Source organism: Diadema setosum, chromosome 14 (assembly GCF_964275005.1).
Source record: "Diadema setosum chromosome 14, eeDiaSeto1, whole genome shotgun sequence".
NCBI lineage: Eukaryota > Metazoa > Echinodermata > Echinoidea > Diadematoida > Diadematidae > Diadema > Diadema setosum.
The window spans coordinates 11474147-11490645 of record NC_092698.1 but is presented as its reverse complement, the minus strand read 5'-3'; the positions used below and the strand labels follow the sequence as shown (position 1 = coordinate 11490645).

Here is a 16499-nt window from a genome sequence, read left to right as displayed (position 1 = left end):
AGACTCAGTCTGGTCTTATTGTAAGAGTTTGTAAACGTTATCAACAGAAATGTGCAACACACACACACACACGCACACACACACATATGACATGTATATATATATATATATATATATATATATATATATATATATATCAGAAGCGGGTTTGGCCTCGTACGTTGTGGGTGCTGCATTATCTTTGGGTGAACATTACTGCAACGTCTGCGAGTCATTCCTCCGTCACACACACACGCACACACACACACACACACACATATATATATATATATATATATATGTTCATCTTGGAATTTTCCATGTGTTGGACTTCGAATGTTGTAATTATTAGAAGAAAGAGTCTCAAGTACGCCATGGATCCAACGATTACAAAAAAAAAAAAATTATTACAAAATTTTCGGTCTGCCTCAGACCTTCGTCAGTGCAAAGACAATGATGGACAATGATCATTGTCCATCATTGTCTTTGCACTGACGAAGGTCTGAGGCAGACCGAAAATTTTGTAATAAATTTTTTTTTCTAATCGTTGGATCCATGGCGTACTTGAGACTCTTTCTTCTAATAATTATATATATATATAATATAGCATCCTAGCACCCAGCGCGCATCCTGGCAACAGTGCAATGTGACGTCATAATGAAATGACAGTGAGTATAAAGCATACATTAAAAAACTTGGCACGACTGATACAGAAGTAATTCCTCAAAGGACGCAGCTGCGGTGGTGATGTAAGAGCAGTACATTATTCCTTTCAAAATTCAACATACACATAAATTAACTTTAATTCTAGTGTATAGATAATCTTTACATAATCTGAAATTATCATGATTAATATAAACATTCGATTTTTTTATATAAATCAAACTGAATCGTCACGCTGTGATGGTAATGTAAAATTTGTACAAGCAGTTTCTTATTCCTTTCAAACTTCAGCATACACATACATTAACTTCCAAATTCTGGTGAATAGATAATCTTTAAATAATCTGAGACTAGCATGACTATGAAGTATATGAAAAATCAATTATTTGTAATTAAACAGATACGTCACAATACGTATCGGAGTAAAAACAAAACTGAAAAAAGCGCAACACGGTAACACGGTTGCAATATATTGTTATGGCTTAATTTTGTTATTGTTCTCTCAGTATCAACACTTGAGAAAGGGCGGCGAGACGCTCGAAAATTTGTGTGCAGATATAAACCGTTGGTGAATACAGCATGAACTTTGTTCCAGTTTTGTTACTTATCTTTTTATCTTGCTAACACGTGGACAACCTAATCAACACACACGCATATATATTACATACATAATTATGTACACAGGTAATTCAACTTATTGACTGCAATTTTAAGGACAATCCTATTGAATCAATTTCGTGGCGCCTCGACTGAGATCATGTGTAAATATAAACCCCCTGCTGCTTAGGTAATCGTGCTTTCAGAGTTTTTCGGTATCGAAAATAAATGTTATGTGTTCCGGAAATCATGGTGAACGTTTTTAAATCAAAATCGTATCACAGTTGAAGGCTTTCTCGATTGTGTCGATTCAAGTAAGTAATGAATTTAAGGGAACGAACAGAAGGTACTTCCTTCAAACAATATTCCAAATTCAAGTCAGTTTATTCATCACATGAAAACAAATCCTTGATTTTTAACGCACAAGGGATATGACAAATGAAAAAAAAAATGACATACAATGTAATATATCAAACATTCGAAATTGCCAACAGACAGTGCATACAATGTATTATCCTTTACTTGTCTTATCTAGAAAAATGACACAGTCATGCAATGAGGACTACGAGGAGCCTACACAAGATCCGTCAGTAAGAGTATCATCATGTACTACGAGACTTAGTTGCTGAGCGATGGAACTTGAATCCTCTCCGTGCAAATTGTGTAAATAACTAAATTCGCTGCTGTAAAACCAATTTAATGACATAACAACTGCATGTGTGGCATACAGAAACTTTAACCGCGCATTACGTATCATCTATTGGTTAGATAAGACAATACGTGTGTATCTTCAAAATATATTCACAACATACAGCATGCCGACGAATAGAACCGTCCCTCCAAAGAGTAAAGTCAAGTCTTTATTTTTTTTTCTCTCTCTTTCACAATCTCAGTCTATTCTTAACTTTTCTTCTTTCTTCCTATTTGTAATTGTTCTTCTCTCGTTTCCCCTTTCTTCTCCTTTTATTTCCTCTTCCGTTACTTCATCATCCTATGTTCCTGCAAGTCATTCTTCTTTTTATCATACTTCATATTTTTATATTTATATCATACTATTTTCATTATAATATTCTCATTCTTCTGCTGTTTAAATTGAACCTTTATTACAATATTTACAAAATAATACAATTAAACACTAAACTGATATCTTTCTCATTTTCTTTTCAATGTTTATTCTGAATCTAGTTTCTACAAAAACTCCAGTTATCTAATTAAGATAAATGCCCATTCCAGTGGTGTGCTGTTAACTAAAGAATTTGAGAAGGGTAACATTGAAATCCCCTAGGAACAATAATTCTAGTTCTAATAGTGATCATAATCCAGATTATTTTGTCACGATCATCATTGCCAATGGTAAGACGATGATAATAGTTCTTTCATGATTATGATTTATCATCCTTAATTCTCGTCATTAAGTTTACTGAAGATGTCACTATTATATTCGTAATGAGATACACTGTATATTAATGCATATCGAGTATGTGTGTATTGACACCTGAGCAAGGTAATCACTGTTGCATTGTCTTTAACCTAGATAAGATACCATGCTTTCAAAGATATTTCTCTTGAAAAAGTCTGTTTTGAAATATTATTGTGAACCCACTACTGTGAAGGGCATTTGTAAGCATGCAACCAGCGAAAAAGGCGTACACTCGACACCAGCATGAATGTTCTCGCCAAATTTCATCAGAGTTGCATTTGAATTCAAGAATTGGGGTTCAAGTTGGAACGATTTTCGTAACTTCTCTGCTGTCATGTTCATGGTAATTCTTTTCACAATTCAATATCATTCATTTACAGTTTCAATCGAGAGAAAATTCGTTCAATCTAACGACGCAAAGTTGTCATTCAATTTATATCCAGCTGGCAGACGTTCAAGTTCGATCTAAATACAACTGTACCACTTTCAATTGCATGCATAGGCACCCACCGGCGCGCTTTGAACTCAGTCATCATACATACACAAGTTCTGTAGTTCTATGCAATTCCTTCTATTATTTTTTTCGCATCCTATTCACTATTTAAATTATGTAATTCTCATTTTCAAAATTAACTTTACAAATGTTCTATATATCTTTCTTTCCCTTTTAATCCTATCTCCAGTTCACTTAATTAGCTATTCGACAGTATCAATATAACATGGTATGGTTACAACTCATAAAATTTTACGTGTAAAAACGTGTAATTGTATTATGCACTTTTTTTTTACAGCTTGCTTTATATCACATTTCGTGTTTGATCCATATATAATGGGCCTACATCTGCGATAAAGTGGTATGATGCTGATATACTGACCTCCGGCTATTGCCATCTTTGGAGCATATTACAGGTGTGATAAATAACTGATGACAAATGATGTAGCAGGATGCCAGATGTTCTACGGTGTCGTTCTTTATATCCCGTAGTTTGTTATTTCATTACCTTTTGTTCCATATTCTTATTCTAGACTTCCGTTTATGTTTATTTTTTTCCATTACTCCATTGATTTGTACAGACCAATAAAGAAAAATGTCGAAAGCTTATATACATCGAAAATCCTGCAATTAACATCCTGTGTCATCAGTAATTTATCACGCCTATTCATGTATGATATATTAGGGCTACAGTAGATACCATGGTTTTTCCTCTCGGGCAACTGAAGTCTTTAAATTTGAAATCTTGGTGGCCTGACTCGAGAAGAAATGGAGTGGCCCGAAATAGAAAACTTCATTTTGAATCTTAGCTGCCCGATCGAGCCATCAAATGATTTTGTTTTGTTTCGTTTTATTTGGTGGCTCGACATAAATTTTTAGTGTCCCCTATACTGTATACCCAATATATATATATATATATATATATATATATATATATAGATATAGATAACGACATACCTCTAAAACAGCGGGACATTCCCTTTTTTTGACAATTATTCGTTATTGCTGATGTAAAGTTTTTCAGCAGTCGATCTGTTGAAGCGCCAGACAGATTGTCAGGCACGACTGAGAGTGGTTGTACCATTCAACCTGGGGCCCGTTTCATAAAACTTGTCATCAGTGACAAGTTGTCATAGATGTGACAAGCTACTGAAATCCTTGCATCTGATTTGCTGAGAGCAAATTTGTCATAGAAATGTGGCAGTTGTCACTGATGACAAGTTCACGAAACGGGCCCCAGATGGAGAGTACAGAGACCATAAGCAGTAGCGAAAAATACCGACTAAACTTTAAAAAATGTTATCAGAGCTTCAAGTGTTACGACTGTTTTAAATTTCTCATGTGATACATAATATAAGGAGTAAGTAATTAATTAAAGTAATAAGAATTTTCTGTGCTTCCATTTCACAGAACTCTGAGGGAACTGAAAACAGCGCAAGAATCCAACATTAACAATGATTTGTAGAAGAACTTGGCATTTTTTGACTTGGTATATATCACAATGTATTACTGTTTTGACCTGGTCTGAATTTCTTGATTTGCTCTCCCCTTCTTTTCTACACACAACCACTGATTATTCGGGGCTTACAGCCAAACGATCTTGCTTCTGCTATTTGTTATCTTGACATTAATGCTTAAAGGTAGGTCCCCGTCATACCTCCCTAATATTTGTACAATCCGAAACCTAAATTCCGGTACACAAGTGGATATTATCAACATTATTGGGTGCATAATAATATATGATATGCGTGTATTCTTTTGTTTGTTTACAATTAAAAAAGAACAATAACGTGCCCACATACAATTTTCAATATGATCTAATGAGAAAAAAAAACCCATGAAATGAAATAAATTCTAGTTGAATGCTACATTGCATGCAATTGTTCCATCTTCTGGTTCGTTCCTATCTTGAGATTAATGGAAATTACACAATCATCAACTTGTATACCTGCCTACCCTGTTTATATATGTGTCACATAGAACTAAATCATGAAAAACAGACATGACGTTTTGTAAGTTATGCTCTGGCCATTTTTCTTCTATGTTGTTTAATTAATCGGGTATTTGTTATTTTGTGTTTTAATTGTTTCCTCAGGGAATTTCCTACGTCGCGAAATCGTACAATTTTAACAAGGTGAATAGTAAAGTTAGGAAATGGCGTTTACTGAAAAACAACAACAAACGGCCAAATATACAACCAGAAAAAATCTGTGAATCAGTTGTTAATTTATGATAGAACGACACAAACAGTTTGCTTGTTTGATTATGAATTCCTATATGATACTAATCAAAGTAATTTTGAGTACTATAGTTATGGTCGTCTTTTAAGTAAATATCTTGTGAATTCAAGGTTCGAGGAACTCGAAAGAAATGTCTTTTTATCAAAACACTGTAAATTATATTCAAAACCGCTACAACTTACAAAAATTGGTTGGCACCATTGAAGTGAAATGTAAGTGCCACATTCGAATGCATATATGAGTGTAACTGTAAACAAGTTTTAATCATGGGAAGGAGTGAAGGATTAGAAGGAAAGAAACAATAGATATAAGTATGCCCAAATCTGAACAGGCACGATAATACTATTCAGAATACATCAGAAAACCTTGACTGTTGACGGGCCTTCAGCCAAACTGTCGTGTCGCGTATCAATCTCTCATAAACCGCAATATTCAGTTTTGTAGAAGCTACGGCCTGCTGGAATTCTCGCGCGCTGGAGCCAAGATCCCGCGAGCTCATAAAATCTTGAATCTGTTGAAAATATTGAAAAATGAAGAGGCATCATAACACAGAAAACTTTTACTGTGAGAATAAAGTCACTTTTCCAGACTTTGATCGAAACGGTATCTTTTGTTCTCCCAGCGACGTCAGGGACTGTAAATAATTATGACAACATGATATCAGCACAATATATATGCTGTCCTACGTCGAGTAATGTCTTTATCGTTATTATCATCATTATTACTATTTGCATACAGTAGTTAATGTATAAGACATCTTAACTGAGGAATGAGAAAGACATCCCGGGAAGAGAGGAAAATGTCAAGGAATATTAAGTGATTCAGTTCAACATCACTACCGACCTTGCACTTTTCCTGTGCACTGTACTGCTCCTGCATTTCTGGGCGAATTTCATATCAATTTGTAAAGAGATCCACCATGGTGGAACCTAGATGTATATCTTGTGTGTGTGTGTGTGTGTGTGTGTGTGTGCGTGTGTGTGAATGCGATAGTGCCCCGTTATGCCAACGTAGTCAAATTTCAGAAACTTTGGACTTGTGTTGAAATTAAAGAATTTTGGCAGGATATAATTAAGTATTTTGATATAGCGGAATTAAGAAGTGTAGATCGGCAAGATATACACGTGGGCATAGAAGGGAATATTCTCACAGAGTAAAATGGTGCAATACAGTTATTTTGATAACTGAATTTATTGCATATAAGGCAAGGTTACAATTACATAAGTTACATATTGTGAGGAAGATAATAAAATCTCCATTAAATGAAATTAATTGGATTTACATTGATTGAAATGGGAGTGTTTTGAACATCACAAAAAATAATTTTCATCCCCCGCGGGTGTTTTTGTGTCCCCTATTTTTTAATCATAACAACGGCGATACCTGGTATATCTTTCTGACAAGTATATGTGTTTAAAGGGCATTGTACCGTTTTTTTTTTATTTTTTGTATATGTTGTTCTTTTAATTCTAAAAGACCCAGCGGTGCAAACAGAATCAAAATTTCATAACGATTAAGTCCGTAATTTAATGTTAAAAATGGAATTTTTAAGGTGAGAATTATGCTAATGAGATGACGAGCCCGGATGTTATGATGTCACAGGTGCTCTCACTATAATTACTGATTACAAGCGCTCGCATACGCGTGCGTTAATTCGTATCGAGTAGCAGACGACGCTTAGGCCTAATTTAGCTAGCAGTCGGCGCTTGTGTACTGTTCTATCCATGTAGATATCTCAAATTTCACTAAACCAAATCGCACCAAAATTACAGGATATACTTCAAAGCATATTTCAAAGTATTCTCTTATATTTGAACGAAATCAGTAATCGAGAAGTATCAATATTGACGTCGACTTTCAAGTCGTCACTCAAAAAAAAAAAACTCACTCTTCGCGAGAGATTTTGGCGAACGCAAGATGCACAATTTACAACTGAAGTTAGCCGACTAGTACTGTGCGAACGGGGAATTTACGCGAGAACTAAACTCAAAAGTGTAATGATTTTTGCGACTTGTGTGATATAGGAACTACATAATAATAATAATAATAATAATAATAATAATAATAATAATAATAATAATAATAATAATAAGGTCTTATTTACCCAGGGTAGCCTCTTCAGTGTTGCCACTGCTGTACCAGAGGGCCCTGCTATTATTATTACCCTAGCGTTGCCAGGTACCCATTTATACACCTGGGTCGAGAGGGACATTGTGGGTAAAAACATCTTGTCCAAGGATGTAAGCACTGGGCGGGATTCGAACTCACGGTCCTCCGTTCGGGAGTCGGGAGTCTTATCCACTATGCCACAGCGCCCCCATTTTTCATTCAACTTACCACAAATAATTTGTAAATTTATTTATTGCCCCCGATTACTTGAAAGATCTGCCTCACGATATTAAATGGCCAACTTCAGTCTGTGCGTGCGCAGCAGGTAGGTAGGGCCTGGCCTCAATCACTCATGTTAGTCGTAGAGCAGATTATTTTTAGCGACGCCGACAGGAAAGTCGACATCTACACTTACGCTTCCCGACATGTGATTTGTTTCCAATGAACGTGAGCTGTTGGATATGAATCATAAAGTATTTCTGTGAGTTTGGTGCCATTTGGCAAGGTGAATTTTGAGATATCTACATGGATACGGAAGTACGCTAGCACTATACCTACACCAGCGCTGGGATCGCGAAGCGGCGACACTGTGTTAGAATCTACGTGGTCAGGCCACTCTTCCGAGATATGGGTCCTAGTAGGCCTACTGAAACAAACTGTTAGATCTAACATTAGTCCTTGGTGTAAATAACACCACTATGAGATTTATCTCGACTACAAAACATCGGAAATCCATAAAGCAGATACCTTACCTGAAAAATTCAGCACAGGAAAAACAGTACCTGCAGGACAAGGGTCCAGATCTAGATCTGGAGTCTTGACTTTCGTCTGGACTTTCTTCAAGTTCTGGCAGCAGGGGTATGTATACTATAATGTTACGCTTTGCCTTATTAGCGCTGTGCACATAGGGCGCCAATTGGAAACGTTACAGATCATTGAGATCAGATGTCCGTAAGGCTCTTCGCAAGGCAGAAGCACAGTATATGTCGAACACCATCTTTGAGTCACTGCGTTCCAACCCTAAGAAATTCTGGTCGTATATCAAAACCAAACGTGGCAATCGTTGCGGAATCCCTGCCTTGCAAAAAGGAGAGAATCTGGTCACACACCCTGCTGGCAAAGCTGAACTACTGAATAAAGAATACCAATCAGTATTCACAAAAGAAGGCCGTGGACCCATCCCTGGACTAAGAGGTGCGAATCTACCACCCATCACAACTCTCCTGATCAATCCTGATGGAGTCTTGAAGCTACTAGAGGGATTATCACCACACAAGGCCCCTGGTCCTGACGGAATCCTACCCTTCGTGCTGAAACAGTGTGCTCCAGATTTAACACCCATACTCACAAAATTGTATAATACTAGCATCCAAAGAGGTACACTTCCCAGCGGATGGCTGAGGGCCAACATCACCCCGGTATTTAAAAATGGGAAGCGCTCAGATCCAACAAATTACAGGCCAATATCACTGACATCAGTCTGCTGTAAAATCCTGGAACATATAGTATATAGTCATGTTATAAATCATCTTGAGGACCACAATGTTTTATCTGATTATCAACACGGATTTAGATCCAAAAGATCCTGTGAAACCCAACTGATTACCACCATCCAAAGCATCTCGGATGCCTGTGATAACCCAAGTGTCAAACAAGTGGATGCTATCTTACTGGATTTCGCTAGAGCTTTTGACACTGTGCCACACCGTAGATTATTGAAGAAAATCACCCACTATGGAATCACAGGGAGTCTGCACAAGTGGATATCCGCATTTCTTACAAAACGAGAGCAATCAGTAGTTATCGAAGGGGCAAAGTCCAGTCCTGCTCAGGTAACTTCAGGTGTCCCACAGGGGACAGTCCTTGGACCCCTATTATTCCTAATATACATCAATGATCTTCCATCTGGAATTGAGTCCAAAGTATGTCTTTATGCCGATGACTGTATTCTATACCATGAAATCCGTTCACCGTCAGATGGTGCTGTTCTCCAAAATGACCTCCAGCGCCTAGAAAAGTGGGCTAAAACGTGGCTAATGTCATTCAAATTGCCAAAATGCCAAATGATCAACTTCACAAAAAGGCGTACCATTATTCCAACTTCATATACACTCTACGGTCATCGCCTTGCAGAGGTGTCACAATACAAGTATTTGGGAATAACCCTGTCATCGGATCTAAAATGGAATACACATATTGACAACATCACCAACAAAGCAAGCAGTATGCTCGGATTTCTCCGGCGTAACCTCCATAGAGCCCCTCTTAATGTCAAAGTGCAGGCATATAAGAGTTTAGTCCGCCCTCACCTGGAGTACTGTAGCCCTGTTTGGGACCCGCACACTTTGAGGCTTATCCAAAAAGTAGAGGCTATACAAAGGAAAGCTGCCCGTTTCATAACCAACGATTACAATTATGGAAGCTCTGTAACAACCATGCTCCAGAATATCAAACCGAATCCGGTCAAAACGTCCCCACGTCAAAACGTCCCCGCCGTGTTCCAACCAAAACGTCCCCGGGTCAAGTACCAGAACGTCCCCGCTTTTGTCCGCGCGCGACGCTAGTGTACTTTCGCACCTGTTTGTCGAATGACCTCCAAACATGCACAAACTCACCCTAGTTATCCAGTAACCTAAATACTTGCATCTGAGTGAGATTCGAGTCCAGTAGAAATGGAATTTTCACCATTTTTTTTTCTTGTCACTTATCTACTTATGGGAATAATCTTGATCGCAACTACTCGCTCGGTGATCAGTTTGGCTGCGTTGCATCGAATTCGCGTTGCATAGGAGCAGACACCGCGCACGGCAGCACAGCTAGCTAGCAGCGACCTAACCTACCTAAATGCTGCTCTAAATAACAAAATGTCTTCACATTTACCGTTATGAATTGATAAGTGATACTTAGATTTTATAAGAAAATTATGACATAGTACATTTTGACCCGACGACGTTTTGGTGCCAGCTGGGCCCGGGGACGTTTTGGTCGTACCCGAGGACGTTTTGGTCGTACCCGAGGACGTTTTGGCTCGGGGACGTTTTGACGTGGGGACGTTTTGACCGGTAAGCTATCAAACTACTTACCCTGGAACATAGGCGTCACATGAACAGTATCATATCCATGCACAAAATAATCTATGGCCTGGTTGATTTGCCCTTCGAAAGACATGGTGTGAATTCAACCCTGAACCACTTAGAAGGACCAGGAGTTGGAAGCCTCTTCAAATCAAGCTCCCTACTTCCAGAACTGATCTCCATCTACACTCATTCTTCCCAAGAACCACCAGATACTGGAATTCCTTACCACAAGCAATAACCAATATAGCAAATCCACGCTCATTTAAAGATACATTATCCAAACATTTTGAGTAATGTCCCTCCTACCATGACCTATGAACCAAAGTTGAGTGTTGCTCTACCAGGGCTGATCAACGTACACCATCAAGATCAAGATCAAGATCAAGGCCTACAGCTGCAGTCGACGGTGAGTGAGTGTAGGGCCTACTCATCAAAACTTGGACTGCCACGTAGAACCTACTCCTTGACTGCTCAGTAGTCCTAATCCTAGTTCTAGTATTTCAGAGTCTATGTGTACTGGGTACCGTTTTCATCTTACTAAGCGTAAATCGTGCGTGCCGTTGAAGAGAGTCTATCTACATTTGGATTTAGATTCACTCAGCCCTCATCTACGTTAGTTTGAACTGGCGAACCATCGCTCGATCATGATCATCAATGCGTAACGTTACTTACACACAGTCTTCTATGGGCAGCACGTTCGGATAACGATGCCAATTTCATTTTGCATATCTGGAATTTCCCCACAAGTTTTATCTAAATGAAAAGCTGTTGAAGAGATTGCTTTTAAAGATTAATAGATATTGTTTAACATGTTTATTATAGCTCCATATTGCAATTATACTAAATAACAGCTTTTGCAGTACTTCGTGTGAGATTTCATCAGTAAATTGGCATTATGTAGTTCGTCTTGCCTAAGTCGGAGTTGTTCACCAAGAGCACCCATGACGTAGGCCAAATTGTGTGGATCGTCCCATGGCTTGCTCGTTTTCATGTTTTTCAAAAATTCATTACAGGCTTATCCTGGGTTAAAGAATCCTCTCTTTCCAGAAGTAGGCATCAAAAAATGTAGATTGGAATTATCAATTAGAAAATATCAGTACAGTTGTTGTAGTTGTATAATTTCTCTTCTTTTTAAAATCATAACGGCGATGTTTGACTGGTAAAATAGTAAAATTGTAATGGGTAGGGTGAGAAGGAAAAGATGCATGGTAATTATGTATGGGTGAAGTGGGGCTCCCCTTATCTTTTCCTTTCTCTCTCTCTTTTTTTTTTTTTTTTGGGGGGGGGGGGGGAACGTATAGCAAGTAATAGATCATGGTTAGGGGCCGGCGTTGTGGCGTGCGCCTGTAATCCAGCTACTTTGGAGGCAAGGGCGGTGATAAGGCTCAGTGGGTATAGCACGTCTACCTTCACATCCAAGAGTACAGGGTTCGATTCCCGAGTCTCACCGAGCAATTTTGTGTGTAAGCATTCTGTCCCCTCCAGTAAGAGGCAAAAACACTCTGTCCCTCGGATAGGACATTAACCCTATAAAGCCCGAGGAGGGGGGGGGGGCACATTGTGCCCCCACCATATTTTCGTTTGCCGCTCCTACACCCTTTACCCGATTTCAACCAAATTTGGTGACTTTTCCTAAAATCTTATTGCGCACATTTTGATGTATAATTTAGCTATGTCCGATATTGCTGGTTGCCATGGCAACCATAAACTGACAACCATGTTCATCATGATTTTCTGTTCCAATTTCAGTTAACAGTATAATAATGGATGAAATGGGGGTTTTCTTGACTGTAATTTGCTGAAGGACCAAAGGGTGAAGGAATTATGGTTGTGAATTACCCTGAAATGATTTTCTTGTTATTTCCTTTATTTTCTATATGACATAGGCATAAAAAAATAGATCAGAAGAATCAGTAGTGATTCTCTTTTCTACGAGATACAACAGGCCGCCTGTCTCTCAAAAGTAAGCTATTCTTGAGGCTACGCCGAAAAACCCGAGAGCATTATAAGCACAGAGAAACCAAAACAAAAACAGTCACTTGCCGCACGCACCCTCCGTGCGCTCGCTGCGCACGCACCTGGCGTGCAGGAGACCGCCACTGAATCATCCTCAGTATTAACGCAGAAGAGGGCCCTCCGACATGAGTGACAGCCTGGTGCGAAGCGAGGTGAGGGGCGGTGGGCGGGCGCCTGAGACAGGCGGCCAGTTGTATCTCGTAGATAAGAGAATCACTACTGATTCTTCTGATCTACATTCAATACAACTGGCCGCCTGTCTCTCAAAAGTATGCTAGACCGGCACAGATGTGGGTGGCTGGCTGTCGAGGCCCGGAAGGAGGGAGTTTAGGATTTTGGAGTCGCCGGGAAGGCTCCGCGTTGAAGGGAGGTGGGTATAGACCTTCAGAAAGAAAGAGGTGAAGGTGTTAGAGGAGGACCAGTATGCTGCAGACTGGATTTCCTTGAGGGGGACGCCGTCGAAGAGCGCCCAGAAGGCACTAATGCCGCGAGTGTCAAGGGCGCGCGGCATAGTGACATGAGAGCCGTCGGGCCTGCGGCTTTAATTGCCGCCACGATCCACGTCAAGAAGGTATCACGAGAGGCGGGTGTGATCTGAAAGGTTCTTTATTAATTGTGAAGGGCTGTTCACCCTGCCGCTAAGGTTTGGTGCGCACTAGATGCCACTTTAGTGCATGGACAGGACACCATACTTTGTCCTCCGGAAACGAAGACAAGTCCGGCATAGGAGGAAGGAGGATCTCAGCTGACCTGGAGGATGCCAATTGGTTTTTGGCAATGAAGTCAGTGCGTGGGAAGAGGCGAATGGTGCTCCTTTCCCAGCGGATGTGGCCGGGCGGGGTGGATAGGGCGTGGATCGTGGATCTCCTCTGTCCTGAGGCTATGGCCAACAGAAGACAGACTTAGCGGCAAGATCTCTAAGCGAAGCCTCAGCGAGAGGCTCGAAGGGTCTTTTGAGAGCGCTTCGAGTACCTTCGGCAGGCTCCGCTAGGGAAGAAGACTGCGCGAAGGGGGCCGTTGGAGGAAAAATGCCTAGAAAGTCACGTCAGCGTGGTAGAGTTAGTGGCGGACGAGGCGACGGCAAAACCGGCGTGAATGGCCGCTATGGTCGAGCTATAACCTCTGATCATAGAGCTAGACCTTGTCGAAAAGATGGATCAGGGAGTCTGCGATCTTTTCTAAAAGGGGGGAGCGGGCCGGGTTGGATACCACACTCCTGGCACCAAAATAAGGAAACCTGTGAGCTGTGGATTGTGTATGTGAGGCTGCTACCAGGGAGGCTGCGCTCTCGGAGAGGCCCGCTGCCATCCCGGCGTCCCTGATAAGGGCCAAGCAGTCAGGCGTAGGGGGTGGAGATGAGGGTGCAGAGCTTGCAAGATGGGCTGGAGAGAGGAGGTCTGGCCGGAGTGATAGAGGGATCGGCAGTCCCACTACCAGGCTCCTCAGTTCTGGATACCAAACCCTCTTTGGTCGCCTCGATGTGACGAGCAAAAGGGTCGCTTGGTCCTCCCTGATTTTCTGGAGGATGCGGGGTAGGAGAGGGCTTGGGGGGAGGGGTATGCACGGAGGTGTTTCCAAGTCAGCGAGAACGTGTCGAGTGCCGTGACTGCCGGGTCCTTAACCCTCGAGCAGAACAGCGGAAGTCTGGCAATCAGGGCTGATGCGAATAGGTTGATATCGAACTGCCCTAACCTTTGATTGAGCAAGTGGACTACCTCGCTGTGGAGGGTCCGTTCGGAGGAGCGAAGTGCCCTCGAGATAAGTAGTCGGCAATGAGGTTTACGTCCCTGGGGTGGACGAGGCAATCAGAAAGACTGCCTGTTCCCGGTGCCACGTCCAGAGCTGAGCAGCTAGGGCGTTCAGCTGTAGGGAACGTGTGCCATCCTGTGTTTACGTCGCCGGGGTGAATGTGGCAATCAGAAAGACTGCCTGTGCCCGGCGCTACGTCCAGAGCTGACCAGCTAGGGTGTTCAGCTGTAATGAACGTGTGCCCCCCTGTCTGTTGATGTGCACAGCAACAGTAGTGTTTGTCTGTACGGATCAGTACAGTAAGCCCTGCACGCGCCGCTGGAAGGAGCAGAGTGCGAGAAGTACTGCTCTCATTTCCAGCAGGTTGACATGGGGGCCAAGTGTCGTGAGCAGTCTGCCCCAGGCAGTGGACCCCCTAGCCCTGCAGTCAGGCGTCTGTCATTACCGTGACAGACGGGGAAGCCGTGCGGGTGGGCTTGCCCTGTGAGAGAGAGGAGCACTCCACAGGCAAACAAGGGCGTGACGGGGAGAAGTGCCGCAGCAGGTGGAATTGCAAGGGGTGCATTCGCAACCTGCAGTCGGGAGGGATAACCACGAGGTTGGCTAGCAGGCCCAGCAGGCCAAGCTACAGCCTGGCTGGGGTGCCGCCCCTGGCGCTGAGCGGTGCTCATGATGGTATCGATGCGTTGCGGGGTCGGACGGGCCAGACCCCACGGGAAGCTTTGTACTGATAGGATTTGCCCTCCAACGCGAAGCCGAGGAGGTTTCGTGGTTGCAGTGCCACGGGTACATGGAGGTACGTGTCTTTTCAGGTCGATCGATACCGCCCAGTCTCCGGCACGAGGGCCTCCATACAGAAAGGTCGGAGCGAGGATGAAGGTTGATGCGTTTGAGGTTGTAGGATCATGTGGTATTCGCCTGAACATTAGGGGGCAACAAGATGGGGGAGAGGGAGAGGCACGGATGGTCTGGGGTCTCCTTGATTGCTCCCTTAGCGAGCAGGGAAGCAAATTCTCTGTTGAGGGCCTGGCGTTCCGCCGGCTTTAGGGGAGGGTAGGGAAGATGGGGGACCCCTTCAGGAAGGTCGTGTAGTAGGTCCATGGAAAAGCCATTCCGAACGACCGCCAACATGAAGGGGTCCTCCGCGATCTCGCGCCAGGCAGGGGCAAATGCTGACAAGCAGTCGCCCACGCGTCCCACCTGGCCCAACGTTTGGGCTTGCATCTCAAGGCCGCTGCGCTGCTTGACGGTGGGCGGGTACTGCAGCGGGAGGAGCCACGCCCGCAGTTCTTGCCGCGAGTTGCGGCGCCACTGTTCAGAGGAGGCATCAGACCCCGGGGCTGGGGCGGGGGCCACCAGCGGAGGGGGGGGGGGAGGCGGCGGAGCTGTGCGTTAAGTTCTCTCGCTTGATGCACTGCAATTTATTCATGCAGCCCTTCATACTTACCTGGTCAGCTGGGTACTGTGATGTTCAGAGCACTGAGCATGCGCAAGGTCAGGTTGCGATGGCAGCGCATCAGATACAGAGCCGCCCGCATCGATTGTTGCCACAGCAGTTCGGTCAGGGTGGTCAGTAGGGGGGGGGCCGGTGGGACCAGCAGTCCTCCTGGGAGACTGCTAGTGCATCGGCCTGCACCAAAGGTTGTCCAGCGCGCCGGCGTGGGCCGCTAGGTGCATGGTAGATCGTGTGGGGAGTGCCACTTGGGCCCAGCACCGCTCGTCCTCTAGCCAGGGAGACAAGGGGCGGGGCGGGGCTTGTAAGGGGAAGCGTAGGTGGGAATGAAGGATTTTTGACAACCCGTTTACAGGTGTAATACTTCTGGGAGCCCGAAGGGATAAACAAGGCTCCGAGAAAAACACCACTATAGGCAAGTCCCATTGCGGTAGGAGCAAACGGGAGAAGGGGTAAGGATGCCCATGCAGCGCACCATACTGACGCGGCACGCCATACGGCACGAGTGGAAAGTGCCGAGCCGCGACCCACGTTTTGTCGAAGTGGATGCGAGAACTAATGGTATAGGAGCAGGCTCTAGGTGAGTACCGTGAGGGCAGCCGAGGCGGGAGGGGCCACGACTGCTGGCCTCAGCAGTACCCTTCATGCGGCGAGCCCGGGCTCGGGGGAGTCCCAGGGGCCGCTGATCAACTCGTGTCTTGCC

The 16499-nt window shown here is 43.1% G+C and overlaps 1 protein-coding gene across 1 annotated transcript in view; it reads right to left on the bottom strand.

Annotated features, from left to right (window-relative positions):
* Positions 1 to 5548: 5548 nt before the first annotated feature.
* The window catches only part of LOC140238364 (aminopeptidase N-like), a 129448-nt gene continuing 118497 nt past the window's right edge, over positions 5549 to 16499 (bottom strand). The window contains exon 17 of the mRNA XM_072318296.1: positions 5549 to 5903. Coding sequence (XP_072174397.1) covers positions 5739 to 5903 — 165 coding nt within the window. The 3' untranslated portion in view covers positions 5549 to 5738. The remainder of the gene's footprint in view (positions 5904 to 16499) is intronic.